At 42.8% G+C, this 18,270-nt stretch overlaps 2 protein-coding genes and 1 pseudogene across 5 annotated transcripts in view; all 3 read left to right on the top strand.

The window, feature by feature from the left end:
• The window catches only part of LOC128102190 (sodium- and chloride-dependent transporter XTRP3A), a 72,968-nt gene that overhangs the window by 23,924 nt on the left and 30,774 nt on the right, over positions 1-18,270 (top strand). Inside the window, exon 1 of one of the 4 annotated variants that reach the window (XM_052725763.1) lies at positions 9,600-9,784. The exons of 1 other annotated variant lie outside the window; for it this stretch is intronic. In XM_052725763.1, the coding sequence (XP_052581723.1) occupies positions 9,664-9,784 (121 nt within the window). In that variant the 5' untranslated portion in view covers positions 9,600-9,663. Of the gene's footprint in view, positions 1-9,599; positions 9,785-10,383; positions 10,473-18,270 lie in introns of those variants that run through there. 2 more of the 4 variants (XM_052725757.1, XM_052725778.1) reach the window with 2 other exon arrangements.
• Positions 1-18,270, top strand: part of Lztfl1 (leucine zipper transcription factor like 1) — a 72,420-nt gene that overhangs the window by 48,606 nt on the left and 5,544 nt on the right. The gene's annotated exons all lie outside the window — the stretch shown is intronic.
• Positions 3,867-8,227, top strand: LOC128102225 (nucleophosmin-like; annotated as a pseudogene).

Below are 18,270 nucleotides of genomic sequence, written 5' to 3'. Positions count from 1 at the left end.
AGGCCAGCCTGGTCTACAGAGCAAGTTCAGGACAGGCTCAAAAAAAAAAAAAAAAAAAAAAAAGCTACGCAGAGAACCCTGTCTGGTTTCTGAAAGATAGAAGGCAGGACAGGAAGGGGTGCTGGCAATCATCCTTAGGTTAAATCATCTTGCCTAGTAACAGTGTGGGTATACGAAGACTCAAGAGAAGTTGAGGATACCTTGTGGTCCTGGTGTGAGAGGAGGCTTAGCTGGGAAAAAAGGCACTCCTCTACCATTCCCACATAACAGAAGGAAAAAAGAAGGGTACGCTTTGTTTCTGAGTATATTTGAGAGTAGATTCATTGTAATTTTGACCTAGGCATGACTGCCACCATACTCCTTTGTAAAAGGTAAAGCCATAAATGGAGTGATGAACAGAGGCTACAAATGTAGGCTACAGATTTAGATAAAGAATTGGTGGCTTGTCGACCTGAAAAGTTTTAAAAGATGTTAGTAGACCTTGAGAATATTTATAAGCAGAGGAAGGGAAGGAAAGTGGAGGAGAAGGAGATCTGTAAGTAATGCCATGAGAAGAGAGGTGACTGTTGGGGAGTTCCTGAAGCCCAAGAAAAGGAGTGAGAGCTCTTGCTGAAGATAACTAGAAAGGAAAATGAATTTCAGATTATGAGAGAATTTCCTCTTAGCTATCTATCTAATTATTAGGACCTTTGTTAAGTCATCAGTGGGATAAGAGATGTGGGAAGAAAGATTTGAGGCACACAGATAATATGACCCAGAGCCACAGGTCAACACCTCAACCAGAGATGATTGATAAAGGAGCAAGGCCCTGCTGACATCTTGCATCTGTGCTTGCCACATACGTGGCCACAGCCTTGTGAAACATTTCCAGAAGCTCCTAACAGCAGCCCAAGAGTCCAGAACTCTTGGGATTTGTCTTGCACAGGAATAATAAACAGAAGGAATGGGGAAAATGTGGGTAGGAGCAAGATGTGTAAACTGATCGACCATCTGTGAGGTCCAGGCAGAGAGGGAAACTTTGGAAAAATAGGGAGAGCCAGAGCTGGTGCTTGGTGAGACAGAGAGTAGAATCTGGAGTCCATGAGACAGGCAGAACAGGGGTCCAGGTCTGGATGAGGTCACAGGAATTTCCCATCCTGGAGTGAGAGTTACCTCAAGAGATGGAGTCACCTTTGGCACATGTGACCTCCCTGCCATAGGATGAGGAGCTGTAGCTCTGGAGAAGTCTGAGATGGCCTTGGTCAGCACCCAAAGAGGGAGCAGAGGCAAGAAGAAAGTCATAAACTCTCCTGAGGAGACAGTGTAGCATGCAACATATGGCTCTGTCCCACACAGCTGCCTACAGTCTAAGCATAGAGAGGGATGCTGCATAGCAGGTATTATCATTGAACTTCAGGATTGCCTAGTGAAAGTTGTACAATTGTGTTCTGTGTCTTTCCAGTCCTCACACAGAAGCCACCAGCAGCTAAATGATTGCCATATGGACAACAAATTCCAGGTTCTTTCTTTACAAGAATAGGCTTAGCTGCAAGTTTCTGGTATTGAGGAACCTTAACACTTGGCAAATTCAATTCCACATGGAAATGCAATGTACACAGGTTACTGTAGTGAGGCTACCCTGGGCATAATATCAAAATCTAGGAGACTCTTAAGGTTGTGGGTAGTTTCTGAAAAGGTCATAGTACCTAGTGTGAGTCATCTGACCCTGGGAATACAGAAGGAGGAGAGCCATTCTAAAATGTTTAATATTTATCTAGAAATACATAAGAAAAACAATAGCTTCATATGCATGGTAGTATCATAAAGTTTCATTTTTACTTTAAAAAAATTTATTTATTTATTAAATGTGTATGTGTTTGTTCCTGAGTGGCAGGAGAACTCAGAAGTCAGAAGAGGGTAACAGATCCCCTGTTAAAGGAATTACAGATAATTGTGAACCACCTTGTGGGTACTAGGAATTGAACCTGGGTCCTCTTAACTGCACTTAGCCACTGAGCCAGCTCTTGGTGCCCCAAGCCCCACAGAGCTGCATTTGTTCAGAAATGCGCATTGTATATATCCCTTCTGGCCTGTGGCTGATATTATGTCCTATTCATCCTTAGAAGGTAGGTTTTTCACCTGCAGCAAAATGCTGTGTATTTTTATACTTAAGAGTTAAACTCTGTTTTCTAGAACCCAGGTATGCAAGGGTCAAATTCCTCAGGACTCAATTTAAAAAAATCCTCAAAGCTTTGCAAACAAAACTAAGGAGTTTGGACTTTATCTTGTGGGGAACTAGAAGCTCTAGATGGTGGTTAAGTAACAATGGAAATCACCAAGATGAGCAAATGATTGAAAGCTACATGACCTTGAAAGCTACATAGTTGATTGGGTAAGAATATAGAATCCTGGGACTGGAGAGATGGCTCAGTGGTTAAGAGCACTGACTGCTCTTCCAGAGGCCATGAGTTCAATTCCCAGCACCCACATGGCAGCTAACAACTGTCTGTAACTACAGGATCTGATACCCTCACACAGACGTGCATACAGGCAGAATACCAATGCACATAAAATAAAAATAAATAAATTATTTAAAAAAAAAAAAGAATATAGAATCCTAGGATGCACTTAGTGGCCTACACCCATGCACTCAAGCCATGTCCCCCTCTTCTCCTCTTCAGGAAAGTGGATGGCATGGATTTCAGGCCTTTGTGTCCTGATTGATTTCGATGCACTGAAGGTAAAGTCTGAAGAAGGTGTTCTCCCATAAGCCAGCATAGGCTACTCTGAACACTAAAGCTTGTCTGAAAATTCTGCTTCTAGGACACCAAACACCCCAAAGGGGAACACCTCAAAGAGCTGAGTTTGCTCTACTGCTCAATCCCCTATGGAGTGCTGAGTGACCAATTGGGGCATGTACAGGAATTTTGAGGACTTGTTTTATTAAATACAACCATTATTGGGCACTAAGTTATTATATAAATTATCTAAAGAAGAAGTAATACTTAAAAATCATCATTTCCAATTATTTACTTTCTTCTTTACTATCAGCTAAGCTCTTGAGGCTATCTGTGTCACTGTACATGCATGGTGAGAACTCAACATAACACTGTGCCACTGAATGTCTTCTCCCCAACCCCAGTGATATCATGTTGGAAGCTCAAAATGGCCCAAAGTAGTGTGTACACCACAGAAATTAACAAACAGATGAGAGATTTTTCTGCAAAAAGTGGATAAACATTTGTCAATCTACCATCAATGTCCACACATTGCATTACTCTCTCCATGTGGAATTCCCTCACCACCACACTCTTTGTGATTGTAGCAGCCCATCACTCAGTGGATCTTCTCAGATGAGTTATCAAGTGGATTTTTAGAGTGGCATGGTGATCTGACTACTTTATTTGCTTTTACTCAGTCTGGGTGATTTTTTTTGTGATACACACACACACACACACACACACACACACACACACACACACACACACCATGGAGAGAACAGGGAGATGGGAACAGAGATTCTCACTGAGTCTCATATATTGGCCTGGCTTCCCAAGGTAGCTAAGACCAGATGCTGGTCTGTTCCCTGGGGTAAGGTATAAAAGAGGGCATTGCCACCATTGAACCAACAAATTCCATGTTAACTCATGTTTCTAGTGGCTCATAACTGTTCTGGGTATCTTTCTGAGGTGCCCAGTTCCTAAATGTCACTATGTAGTCAAGAATCCTATAGAAAAACTAATTTGTTTTTTTTTCCTTTTTTTTTTTAAGAGATTTTCTATTCATTTTACATACCAACCACAGATTCCCCTGTCCTCCCTCCTCCCACCCCCCCAGCCTCCCCCCATTCCCACCTCTTCCAAGGCAAGGTCTCCCATGGGGAGTCAGCAGAGCCTGGTACATTCAGTTGAGGCAGGTCCAAGCCCCTCCTCCCTGCACCGAGGCTGCGCCAAGTGTCTCACCACAGGCACTAGGCTTCAAAAAGCCGGCTCATGCACTAGGGACAGGTCCCAATCCCACTGCCTGGGGGCCCCCTAAACAGTTCAAGCTAAACAACTGTCTTGCTTATCCAGAGGGCCTAGTCCAGTACCACGGGGGCTCCTCAGCTATTGGTCCACAGTTCATGTGTTTCCACTAGTTTGGTTAGTTGTCTTCGTACTTTTTCCAATCATGGTCTCGATATCTCTTGCTCATAGAATCCCTCCTCTCTCTCACCGATTGGACTCCTGGAGCTCCGCCTGGGACCTGAGTGTGGATCTCTGCATCTGCTTCCATCACTCACTGGATGAGGGTTCTATGATGACAGTTAGGTTATTCAGCCATCTGATCACCAGAGTCGGTCAGCTCAGGCACCCTCTTGACCATTGCCAGTAGTCTATGGTGGAGTCATCTTTGTGGATTCCTGAGAACCTCCCTAGCACTCTGCTTCTCCCTATTCCCATGGTGCCTTCACTTATCATGGTATCTCTTTCCTTGTTCTCCCACTCTGTTCCTGGTCCAGCTCAAACCTCCTGCTCCTCTAAGCTCTCATTCCCCCGTCCCTTGCCCTGCATTAACCCCTCTCACCCCCAGTTTGCTCATGTAGATCTCATTCATTTCTCTATCATTGGGCGATCCCTGTGTCTTTTCTGGGGTCCTCCTTACTAGCTAGCTTCCCTGGAGCTGTGGGTTGCAGTCTGGTTATCCTTTGCTTTACATCTAATATCCACTTATGAATGAGTGCATACCATGTTTGTCCTTCTGAGTCTGGGTTACCTCACTCAGGATGATATTTTCTAGTTCCATCCATTTGCCTGCAAACCTCATGATGTCATTGATTTTCTCTGCTGAGTAGTACTCCATTGTGTATATGTATTACATTTTCTCTATCCATTCTTCAGTTGAGGGGCATCTAGGTTGTTTCCAGGTTCTGGCTATTACAAATAATGCTGCTATGAACATAGTTGAGCATGTGTCCTTGTAGTATGATTGAGCATTCCTTGGATATATGACCAAGAGTGGTGTAGCTGGGTCTTAAGGAAGACTTATTCCCAATTTTCTGAGAAACCACCACATCTGACAAAGGGCTGTTCTCCAGAATATATGAAGAACTCAAGAAACTAGACACCAAAATACCTAACAGTCCAATTAAAAAATGGACTACAGAGCTAAACAGAGAATTCTCAACAGAAGAAGCTCAAATGGCCAAAAGACATTTAAGGAATTGCTCAACAACCTTAGTCGTCAGGGAAATGCAAATCAAAATGACTCTGAGATACCATCTTACACCTGTCAGAATGGCTAAGATCAAAAACACTGAAGACAGTGTATGTTGGAGAGGATGTGGAACAAGGGGAACACTCCTCCACTGTTGGTGGGAATGCAGACTTGTACAGCCACTCTGGAAATCAGTATGGCGGTTTCTCAGAAAAACTAATTTGTGATACCCAAAGCGTAAGTACATAGCTGCAAGTGGCAACAGGTCTCTTGTCCAGACTATTCACCACCATGCCTCTAGGTAGATCCTTTACCAGGACTGCTGGGGCTGAGAAGATGGCTTATTTGGTAAAGGGTCTGCCTATAGGCATGGTGGTGAATAGGCATAAGGATCTGAGTTTCAATCTCTGGCACCCACATAAAATGGCAGGGACAGTGGCACATAGACGGGGAATGTGGAGACAGGAGAAGCCCTGGAGTGCATTAACCAGCCAGCCTAGCAGAATCATTGATATCCAGGACAGTTTCAATAGGCAGTAACTCATTCACTGCTGAGATTTGCTTTGCTAAGGGGTTGAATGCTCAGGGATATCTTCATGACCTTGGAGTTGATAAGGAAGAGGTTGGGCTTTTTCTTGTTATTATTGTTTTGTTGTTGTTGTTGTTTTATTTTGTTTTGGTTTGGTTTTGGTTTGTTTTTTTTTTTGTTGTTGTTGTTGTTGTTGTTGTTTCTATTTTTTTTTTTTAAGACAAGGTCTCTATGTAGTCCTGCCTGTCTTGGACTCACTATGTTAAACCAGGCTGGCCTTGAACTCACGGATCCTCCTGTCTCACAAGTGCTAAGATTAAAGGCATGATCCATAATCCTGGCAGGAAAAGGTTGTTTAAAGTAAGACATGACCTGGCATGATTCCAACCTGTGTGTCTGTTCTGAGGAGCAGCAGGCAATTTCCTCTGTCCAACTTCTCTCACACTGAAGTGCACACCTCCACCTCATAAAAGACTTGATGGGCATGGACATGAACCGTCTTAGGCCTCAGAACTACCTTTTTGGTTGTGAACTAAAAGCTGACAAGGATTATCACTTTAAGGTGGATAATGATGAGAATGAGCACCAGTTATCACTAAGAACAGTTAGTTTAGGGGCGGGGCAAAAGACAAATTACACATTGTAGAGGCAGAAGCAATGAACTATGAAGGCAGTCCAATTAAAGTAACACTGGCAACTTTGAAAATGTCTGTACAACCAACAGTTTCTCTTGGGGGCTTTGAAATTACACCACCTGTGGTCTTAAGGTTGAAGTGTGGTTCAGGGCCTGTGCACATTAGTGGACAGTACCTAGTAGCTGTAGAGAAAGATGCAGAGTCAGAAGATGAAGATGAGGAGGATGTAAAACTCTTAAGTATGTCTGGAAAATGATCTGCTCCTGGAAGTGGTAACAAGCTTCCACAGAAAAAAGTAAAACTTGACAAAGATGGTGAGGATGAGGATGGTGATGATGATGATGATTTTGATGATAAGGAAGCTGAAGAAAAAGTTCCAGTGAAGAAATCGGTATGAGATACCCAGCCAAAAATGCACAAAAATCAAACCAAAATGGAAAAGATTTAAAACCATCAACACCATGATCAAAGGGTCAAGAGTCTTTCAAAAAAAAAAAAAGGAAAAAACTCCTAAAACACCAAAAGGACCTAGTTCTGTAGAAGACATTAAGGCAAAAATGCAAGCAAGTATAGAAAAAGGTGATTCTCTTCCCAAAGTGGAAGCCAAGTTCATTAATTATGTGAAGAATTGCTTCCAGATGACTGACCAGGAGGCTATTCAAGACCTCTGACAGTGGAGGAAATCTCTTTAAGAAAATGGTTTAAACAGTTTGAAATATTCTGTCTTACTTAGTTTCTGTAACAGTTGATATATCTGGCTGTCCTTTTTATAATGCAAAGTGAGAATTTTCCCTACTGTGTTTGACAAATATTGTCCAGGTTCCATTGCCAAGAATGTGTTGTCTAAAATGCCTGTTTAGTTTTCAAGGATGGAACTCTACCCTTTACTTGGTTTTAAGTATGTATGGAATGTTATGATAGGACATAGTAATAGTGGTGGTCAGATGTGGAAATGGTAGGGAGACAAATATACATGTGAAATAAACTCCATATTTTAATAAAGTAAAATTAATTAATTAATTAAAAAATAAAAATAAAGTAAGACATGAGGGGAAAAAATGACCATGAAGACAACTTTTAAAAAATTGGTAATTTTTTTAATATTTATATTTTATGTGTATATGTGTCTTTGTGTATATACATGCAGATGCATGTAGGTGCCCTCAAAAACCAAAAGAAGGTATTGGATCCCCTAGAGCTGGAGTTACAGGTGGTAGTGAGCTAACCTTGTCGGTGCTGGAAACTGAATTCCAATCCTCCAGCCTACTTGCTTATTTTTGAGATAGGGTCTTCTATAACAGGCTAGCCTTGAACTTGTTATATAGCTGAGGATGACCTTGAACTTCTGATCCTCCAGCCTCTACCTCCCAAGTGCTGGGATTACACCTGTACACCACCATATATACCCAGTTTATGGAGAGCTGGGAATAGAGCCCAGAGTCTCATGCATGTTAGGCAAGCACTCTACAAACTGAGCCACATACATCTCCAGCCCAAATTGGGCTTTCCTGAAGTTGAGAATTCTCTTCATTAGAAGACACTTATGACGGGCCAGAAAGGCAACACAGAGTAAGAAATGAAACTGTTGGCATATAACGCAGACAGGCCCCATAGCCAGAGTAGGGAAATGAATGCAAATCAGTAGAAAAAGACAACCCAGTAAAAATTGACCAAAGGCTTATGCAGACATTTCAGAAACCCAGGGCTCTTTTGATGGCCTGGTGAGCATATGGAAAGTTGCAGACTTGTCAGTTGTCAGAGAAATCGAAAGGCAAATTGAACCATCAGCACACAGTCCTAAGTCTAGACAGATCTTTATAAACCAAATGGCAGGGTTCTGACTCCCACAGATTGTTCTCTTAACTTCATTCATGCTGTGGCACCTGCCCCCAATAAATGCTTAGTTTTGGTTTTTTGGTTTTTTTGTTTTTTGTTTTTTGTTGTTGTTGTTTTTTCGAGACAGGGTTTCTCTGTGTAGCTTTGCGCCTTTTCCTGGAACTCACTTGGTAGCCCAGGCTGGCCTCGAACTCACAGAGATCCACCTGGCTCTGCCTCCCGAGTGCTGGGATTAAAGGCGTGCGCCACCACCGCCCGGCTTTGTTTTTTTTTTAAAACAGAATGTCGAGTGATAGAATGCAAAGCAGCTGAGGCTAATGAGAATGTGAACTGGCATTTCCTAATGCCACCCATAGTCCCAAAGTTCCCTGCAGTGAGTACACCCATCCGAGGAGGATGTTAGAATGTTCACACTAGTTCTATTTATTAAAGCCACAAACTGGAACAACACAAATGTCCATCAACAATAGACTGGAATTAGGCATAGAAGGAAGCAGGAAAGGGGGAAAAATCTATAATCTGAAGCTGCTTAAGTATCCAGAGTTCCTTCTGCTGTATTGTGACTTTGCTTTCTTCTTTACTGTTTTAAGGTTAAAAGTTCCAGGATAGGTAGTTTAAGCTTGTTGGGCAGGAGGGGGCAGGGGTTTGTTTTTGTTTTGTTTTCTATTACATATGAAACAGGGCCAAAGGTGTTAAATGACTTGCCCAAGCAACAGAGCTTAGTCAGTGGTAGAGTAGAGACACAAACAACAGACCCTATTTCATGTCACTGCACCAAACTGGAGTCAGGTTCAACTACATTTCATTGTTGGACTGGCAAAGCATGAGAAATCTTAGGTTTCCACCTAACCTGGGGAATGAGACTCTCTAGCTCCCACTGGCCTCACAGTAGTTGTTCAAAACCTGATTCTGCCACAGTTCAGGTGAGGGAAGGGTCAGTAGATGGAGAAGCGCAGGTCTCCCATGTGTGCTAGGATCAAACTCAGGGTCTCACAAGTGTACTCTGCCACTGAGCCTCCACACCCACCCTCTCTGTGCAAAAGTCATCTCTCCTCTGAAACGCCCTGGGTCTTGTCTATCTGGATCTAGGGCTTATCCTTTGCATTGTCCCTGCATCTCCGATTTAGGTGAACTAGGTGGTATGAAATGAGACTGCCTCGGTAGGTCAAAAGAAGTCAAGAACAAATCATCCTGCGGTATTTAAATATTCCCGCCATCTGAATGTCTGTTCTGGAGTAGTGCCTGGCATATAGTATTGGCATCGATGAATCAGTAAGAAGTTGAGGAAATGTGATCCTTTCCCCGCGCTCTGAAGTCCACACCCGGTGCCAAGCAGGGGCGCCTTCCCTGCCGAGGCTCCGCTGGGTGGGGCTCGCCTATCTCCACTTACGGGCCTCGCCCCTCTGGCGCGAGTTAATGAGATTAGCAATTAAAAGGCGGGCAAGCAGCGGCCAGAGACCAAACCCTGACAGACACCGAGCGCGGGCCATGGAGAAAGCACGGCCTCAGTGGGGCAACCCGCTACAGTTTGTGTTCGCCTGCATCTCCTATGCCGTGGGCTTGGGCAACGTGTGGCGCTTCCCCTACCTGTGCCAGATGTACGGAGGAGGTGAGTGCGGAAAGACAAGTCGCGGCAGGTGCCTGGACGCCGGGTGGCGGTGGCATTCAACCCCGTGCGCCCCAGCTGGGGGTGGCATTCTGTCCTGAGCGCCCCAGCTCAGGAAAGTCCTACGCGCTTCAAGGGCGAGTGGCTCTTATGACAGCTCAGAATGCTGAGGCGCAGGGCCTTTTGCTCTAAGATACTGAGCCTCGAGGTCCTGAGCCAGAGCTGCAGCTCCAGCAGGTGCGGGGCAGCGGCGGGGAACTTGCTGTCCCGTGGCACAAGTGCGTCACCCCTCTACCGAGGTGCAAAAGTGAGCAGTAAATTGTTTAACAGGAACTTGCCATACATCTTGCAGATCCGAAATTTAAGTCCCTGACCACAAGTTGAAACAGAAATTAAAAGGATTGTGAGTTATTTCTTAAATTTTCTTAATAAAAAAGATTGGTTTGTGGATGTGGAGACTTGGGTTGGGCTTGAAATCATAGAAGGCAGGAAAAACAAATAATTCCATACCCGGATAATTTGTTTCTTGGTTCTGCTGTTGTTTTGTTTTGTTTTCTCTGACTCGGGGATGGGAGGGGAGAAACGACTGAGGGTGAGGTGTGGGACAGACAGCAGCACCCTCACCCTGCATTCCCTTAGGGGAGCAAGGAGTGGGGAACTTCTGGACTGAAATCTGTACGGCATGAAGGAAGTAAGTCTCAGCACACATTTAAAAAAAAATCCTCTTCAATTCCATTTTCTAAAACCTTGTCTGAAGGAAAAGTCAGCATTTAACTGAGGCAGAAAATGCATGGTCACCGTCTTTTAATAAGATCAAAACGTTAGAAACTTTTTAAGCCTTTCAATAAATTGTGGAACATTCGCCTAATGGTGTGCTTGACAGCCATAAAGGTAAAGTTTTAATAAGATTTTCTCTTAATATTTTATCATATGTTAAGTGGAGGGAGAGGAAGTCTGATTCAGAACTAATATTTTTAAGCAGTTGTGCTTAAAACGAGAGAAAAGAAAACTAAGAGAAATATTCCAGTGTTTAGAGTGGTTCTCTGGGGGTTCGTTTACCTGACGGCATGTGTGTCTATACACCCGGGGGTCTAATCAGCACTGCTTTTCTCACCATCAGAACAGTTAAAGATGTTAAATTCGTGTATTACAAAATTTAACCTGTTTAAGAAAATCTAACCCTCCCTCCTCTTGTCACTCTAGCCAGATCAAAATCAACTCAACAAAAGGTTAATCTATAGATTTTTTTTTTTTAAAAAAAGTGCATTCTTGATTCTCTGGCTCTTTTATTTTAATTTGAAGTATTCAAATAATCCATATGTAGAGGATATATGCCATCACATGCTTCTAATGCTTCATAACTGGCATTGGAAAGAATTATATTCACATTTTTAGTACACCTTCCTTAATACCTTTATCTGGCTCCATAGTTCCCAGCCACCAGGCCAGGTAAACCACACTGTCACATGACTGCTTAATTTCTTGTTTATAGTCTTTAGGTGGGTACAAGTGATGCTAAATGGCTTTGAAGTTGAATATGTGTGGGGAGACCTTCAAGATACTGGAAGAAGAAAGCAAAAGAAATTCAGTGGATGGTACAGTGGATGTTTAGCTGGGATTGAGGGTGGTGTAGATGAGTGGATTAGTGTGGAGCAGGTGAGAGGGGAAATTGTTGGTTAGACAGATAACAAATGTGTCCAGAATAAAAATTAAACTGTTTGTCCCCGCACAGTAGACATTTGACCATCTCTTGCCTGATAGTTCCACTTTATCCTATGCAATTCATCTTCATCCCAATCCCCAAGCTCTTCCCTGCCTCAACTACCCACAAGTTGGGTATCTAACTTCCCGCTATGTAGCTCCTCCCCCTACCTTGGCTGATCTTTACTTGGAGAACTTCCATGTTACCCTCCCCTGCTGGTCTTTCTGACTCTCTTTACCTGTAAAATCAAATGAACACTTGGTCACAAACACTGGGAGCTTTAGAATTTTTCTCTCACCCTGCCCATCCAATCCCCCAGTGCAGTGAAGGAAGTACCCCATAAAAACGTACTGAATGAATAAGCAAGACCTGCAATGAAAAGCTATAAATTCAGACTGAGAAGATGACTCAGTGGATTAAAGTACATGTAGTGCAGTCATTAGGGTCAAAGTTTGGATACCCAAGACCCAGGTAAACATCTGGCAGATGTAAGGGTCTGCACTCAGGAAGCAGAAACAAGATCCATAGAGCAAGCTGGGTAGCCTGTTAGAAAACTCTGAGTTCAATTAAGAGACCTTACCTCAGTTAACAAAATGGAGACTTATGAAGGAAGACACCACCATCAACTTCAGACTTACACTAAATATGTGCACATGTATACACACACAAAGTCAACAATGAAGGATGCTGGTGGCACTCCCACCCCACTCCATATAGGTTAACTGACAACAAGTTATTAACATCACCCCAAACCAGGTGGTTTCAACTCATTCTTAGACTCCATGGTAAGGATGGACCAGCTACAACATGAGAAAAACTCTGGACTCTAGAGCACTGGTTCTCAACCTATGGGTCACAACCCCTTTGGCAAACCTCTATCTCCAAAAATATTTACATTATGATTCATAACAGTAGAAAAATTACAGTTATGAAGTAGCAATGAGAAAAATTTTATGGTTGGAGGTCACTACAACATGAACTGTAGGAAGCTTGAGAACCACTGCTCTCTAAAAGATGTAAAAAGTCTTCTGACACAGATGCAATCATGCCAGTCAACAAGGAACTTGTTTATAAACTGCCAAAAAAAAAAAAAACAACCTCCAGAATCAAACAGATTGTAACTGTTCCCTTCAGCCAGCCCTGAATAAAGAATGTTAATTCTGAGGATTATGTTCCAGGTGTCCCTCTTCTCTGCACAACTCTGCCACTCCAACCCCTGCACCAAAGACAAAAAACAAAAACAACAAGGATGATGAAGGAACTTTACAAAATCCCATTTTCAAAAAAGTCAGCAGGCCAAAGTCCAAGGCATTAATTACTTCAAGGCTGCAAGTGTGCTGAGCACAAATGTGTGATAACACACATTCACTGGCAGCTTACATAAATGTGTGTGTGCACGTGGTGTACTTGAATGCATGAAAAATGTGTGGAAGAAAGAGCAGTTGTGTGGCTGGAGAAAATATGGATTATGCATTTTCCCTGTCTTAATTATTCTCTAGATGATATTTGAACAAGGAAAAAATTAGAGGGCATCTGACTTTATAGAAGGTCAAGTCATTCTCAGAGTTAATGTTCCATTCCTCTTCAAAGCTCTCATCTCCCTCTGGGATAGGAACTAAGTTCTTTTAGCCTCCTTAATTTTGATAACCCAAATTGCTCAACATATTGCATCTCGAATGGAACCCCTCTCAGAGACCCATAGAGAAGACAGGATCTGACTTTTTTGGGGGGTGGGAGGTTTGAGGCAGGGTTTCTCTGTGTAACAGCCCTGGCTGTCCTGGAACTCGCCCTGTAGACCAGGCTGGCCTCAAACTTACTGAGATCTGCCTGCCTCTGCTCCCAAGTGCTGGGATTAAAGGTGTGAGCCACCACTGCCCAGCCAGGATCTGACATTTTTAAACAGGGCCTGTTGAGACTGATACTACCAGTTCACAGACCATACCTTGGAAGAAGGGTCAGGGTTGTTCAAATGTTCCCATTCTATCAGCTGCTGGGGGCTTAGCTTGTCATAGCATTTGGTTTGCATCCTGGTATAAACATTCCCACTATGGATGGCTTCAGAATGCCACACAGTTCCAGGGTGTTGCAAGACTGAAAAGAGGTGAGGATGGCTCGGTGTGTGTGGTGCTCTGGGAAGGTCTGCATATGCCACTGGAGTCAGGTGCTATGGTGACCATAGCTCAAATGAGCATCCAGCCTGAGCATGATGAACATCAAAGTGTCCAGGAATGGACAGGGACTTACCCTACTGTGTTTACTTAGAGTGTATGCATGCACATTCAGGCTGTGTCTTGTGCTGTTTCTATAGTTCTGGGTAGAACAGAACCTGAGTGTCAGAGGTCAGGCATTAATACTCTAGCCAAAAGCCAGGTGGTGGTGGCACATGCTTTTAATCCCAGCACTCAGGAGGCAGAGGCAGACAGATCTCTATGAGTTCGAGGTCCACCTGAGCTACAGAGTGGGTTCCAGGAAAGGCACAAAGTTACACAGAGAAATCATGTCTCGAAAAAAACCAAAAAAAAAAAAAAAAAAAAGGAAAGGAAAGGAAGAAAAAGAAAAAGGCTCTAGCCAAAATGAACTTGCAGATATTAGGCCCTAAAGTTGTGGTCTAGGCCATAGAAGATCCCTCTGCTGCCCTTCCCCAGTATTTTCAGCATCAGTCCTAGTGATAATGTACTCCACTGGGCTTCTGGCATGTCAGTCAGTCATGCTGTAGAGCATTTTCTACAGATGTTCAAGTCAGTCTCCATAGCACTCCCAGGGTTGACCCTGTCTGTTCCAGAGGGAAAACATGCCCAGAGGAGCAAAGACGGCTTCAGGAGGGATAATGAAGCTTCAACCATCTGTCTGCAAACGGGACTCTTTCTACAGCACTCTGTAGCTTCTGTATTTAATGTGATAAAGGCAGGAGCTCCTCTTGTGGTTCTCTCAGTCAGGGCTTCAGATAGACATTGGAGGGGGCCTGGCCAAGAGCTTGGGTGTCCTCTGTGTTCTCCTTTAAAGGTCCCATGTACCTTTTGTTCCAGCCTTTTCTCTATTTCTGCCCTCTGCGTACACATCACAATGTCTGATGTCTTCTGTGCATTTCATCCCTTCACCCTCTCCTGGAAACCTCCTCCTCCCCAAATCAAAAGTATCCCATGCAGCCCTCCTAGGCACCTAGGCTAAGCCATCTCTCCTCTCTGTGGTGATGTGTCTCACCTCATGGTAGAGAAGATAAGTGACAAGACTCAGTGCCCATGTGTTGGAGAAGCCTCCTCATTATGGGATTCTTTGCAGTCTGTAATCACTGTCTTATATTTTGTTATAAGAAGTAAGGGGCATAAAACAATTAAAAATGAATAATATAAACCTTCTAGGAACTTAAGTCATTCCATAAATATTTACTGAGTATCAGCTACAAGGCAGGACTTATATTATGGGGGAGCTAGCAGAGATGGATACTACATTGGGGCAAGAAGGGGCAAATGTATAAACATTCTACGCACAGAGCAGGTGGAGCTTTCACAGAAGGCTGTTTACTGAAATAATGGAAGAAGGACTTGATGTATGATGGAGTCTAGAAAGCCTCTAGCAATGGCATCATTAAATGAGCGCACCAGATAGAGTTAACAATACTTAGAAAACTCCAAGCAGAGTAAACTGTGCAAAAGGCATAGAGAGCATACATTTGAGGAAAATAGCTAGAAACTCCAGGTGACTGTGTTACATGAAGCAGAGACCAAGGCAATGGTTGGAGAGGTGAGAGGGGGTGAAGAGGTAGCCAGTATGTCTTCAAAGGGTCTTGTTCATTGCCTGAAGAAGAACTTCAATTTTTACTTGTGAGGGCAAGGCCAGGGTTAAGTGGGAGAGTGGTGTGGTCATCACTATGAAGCACAGCAGGATGATGGCCGGAGATAAACTGGGTGGTGGGTGAAGGAAGGATGTTACAAGATAGGCGCAGAGAAAGGACTAGGAGAGAAATCCTCGAAATTTTAGATCCAGGTGGTCAGAGACAATAAGAATCGTTTCAATTTTCCTCACCTGTGCTTCTGCTTTGTTTCTCAAACATGGATCTGAGTCAACCCGCCCCCATGGGAACCTGTGCAGTAAACTGAAGTGGGAAGGAGGGTAAATGAAGAGAGTGAAGGAGTCAGATGGAGTCCTGCATTGAGCGTAACAGTGGTTCTTTAAGTGGTCCCCATCACAACAGGCTGCAGGGTCATCTAGGATGTTGTTTCTTAAATCAAGAAAGTGCATGCCTCAAGAAGGAAATCAAGTTAATGGATACCTGCTGTGGGTTTTGTAGAGGACAAAGGTATGTAAGTGGAGGGAGACCAAGAATCAGAAAACATGACATGAGTTGACTTTCTGTAAGTTGCTAACTTTGGGTTTTCTGTCTCTTTTTTGAGTCTCAAAGAGGTAGAACTCAATGTAAGGGCTTGTCACACAGAAAAGAATTTATCTACCGATGAGATCCTTGGGTTCAGCAAACAGGGTACTGCTATGGTAATTATAAAGATAAGTAATTGCATGCTCCAGAATAACCTATTATTTGAGTAGGAACTCTAGAAAATAGAGAAATATATGAAGAATAAAATACAAAATCAGGGTCTAGAGATGAGTCTTAGTAGTAAGACATTCACCTAGCATGAGTGAAGCCCTAGGTTGAATCCTTAGTACACACACACACACAAAATAACTAACAAACAACAAAAAACCCTTGAAATTCCACCACCCAGAGATAATAACTGTTCCTATTTTTTGTTTAATAAGTTATAACTACATTTTACATGTCATTTGATGTTTTGCTCTTAAAATTAACCTAGCCTAGGGGCCAGCAAAATGGCTCAGTGAGTAAAAGCTCTTGCTTCCAAATTTGATGACTTGAGTTCAAATCCCAGAACTAAATGACAGAAAGAGAGAACCAACTCCTGCACATTGTCCTCTGACCTTTGCATTTGACTTCTGTACACATGATTTCACATATGTAAGAAAGCACCTGGCCAGACACGATGACTAATAGCACTTAGGTAACTGAGGCAGATAGATTTTGGGTTCAATATCAGTTTATGGTATATAGTGAGATCCTGCCTCAAAAGAAAGAAAAGAAAGGAAGGAAAGAGGAAAGAAAGGAAGAGACAAAAAATGGGAAAAAAACTTTTGTAATCATTTTCAAAGTCATGTCATATTCTTTAAAAATATAAACTTAGATAGCTCTATAGCATGTCATTTATAGAGGTAACAACACATTTAAACATTTTCCAGTTGTGGAACTTAATCACCTTAAGATTTGACACTTTATTATTGAATTGTCATAATCTTTTAGTGGAAGAATTCAATCCATTTATAATCATTATCAGACTATATTCGTTGTTATTATTATTATCATTATTGTTATTGAGACAGGGTTTTTCTGTGTAGCCTTGGCTGTCCTGGAACTCACTCTGTAGACCAGACTGGCCTCAAACTCAGAGACCTGCCTGCCTCTGCCTCCCAAGAGCTGGGATTAAAGGTGTGTGCCACCACCTACTGGCTATTAGCTGTTTTATGCTGTCTTGCTGTTTGATTGTTGCATTTTGATCTCTTATAATATAAAATAGATTTGGTTTTTTCTCTCAAATGGTTACAAGTTTTAAGTTCTGATTTTACTCTACCAATAGTTAATTCAAATTTTTGAAAAAAAAAGTATTTCCTCCATCAGTATCAAGAATGAAATGTTATCTTTGATATCACCCTGTGGAGTTGAAACTTTTAACACATTGGCATTCCATTTTATGCTGTTATACTGAATAGCACCAAGTGAGTAATTTAAAGCATAGCTCATGAATCTGAAGGCTGAAACAGTCTAAGAGTATGATGCCTGCATAGGCTGCTTTTCTCATTGCTATGACGTAGTACCTGACAACGGTAACCTAAGGAAAGAAGAATTTGGCTCACAGTTTTAGGGTAGCATCCATCCTGGGAAGGAAGTAATGGTAGCAGGAGCATGAAAGCTGCTGTTTTCCCTGCTGTCACCACCACTCTCACATCTGCTAGCATGTCTATGCATACACACAGGTGTGTGGGTGCATGTTCACATGTTATCTACACACGTGCATGATGCCAGAGGTCAACATTGTATCTTCCTCAATTGCTCTCTACCTTATTTTTTAAATTTTTGAAACATTTATTTTTATTTTATGTCTATGAGAGTTTTGTCTACATGTATGTCTGTGTACCATGTACAAGCCTGGTGCCCATGAAGGTCAGAGGGGGTGTTGGATCCCCTGGAACAGGAGTTATGGATAGTTGTTAGCTACCAGGTGAGTGCTGGGAATTGAACCCACGTCATCTGCAAGAGCAACCAAAGCTCTCAACCACTGAGTCATATCTCCAGCCAGCCCTTGTACTTTATTTTTTGAGACTGAACTCACTGAACCTGGAGTTCTGCTAGGCTGGCTGGTCAGCAAGTCCCAAGGACTTACTGTCTCTGTCTCCTCAGTGCTGGGATGAAAGGCATACTCATTTTTTTCTGTGGGTGTTGGGAATCAAAACTCAGGTCTTCTTATTTGTAGGGCAAGCCTTTTACTGACTGAACGATCTCCCCAACCCCTCTTTGTCCTTTTTATTCAGTCCAGGACCCTAGCCCATTGAATGGTACCACCCATATTTAAGGTAGGTCTTCCCTTTTCAGTTAAATCTTTCTGGAAACATCCTCACTGACACATCCACAGGTGTGTTCCTTCAGTGACTTTAAATCTAGTCAAGTTAACATTGAAGACTGCTCACCAGAGCCAGTACCTGCTCTGCATTATGCTGTATTATA

This window comes from Peromyscus californicus, unplaced genomic scaffold, assembly GCF_007827085.1.
Source record: "Peromyscus californicus insignis strain IS unplaced genomic scaffold, ASM782708v3 Scaffold_11__1_contigs__length_118956290, whole genome shotgun sequence".
In the NCBI taxonomy this organism is placed as follows: domain Eukaryota; kingdom Metazoa; phylum Chordata; class Mammalia; order Rodentia; family Cricetidae; genus Peromyscus; species Peromyscus californicus.
This window is presented reverse-complemented; position numbering and strand designations above follow the sequence as displayed.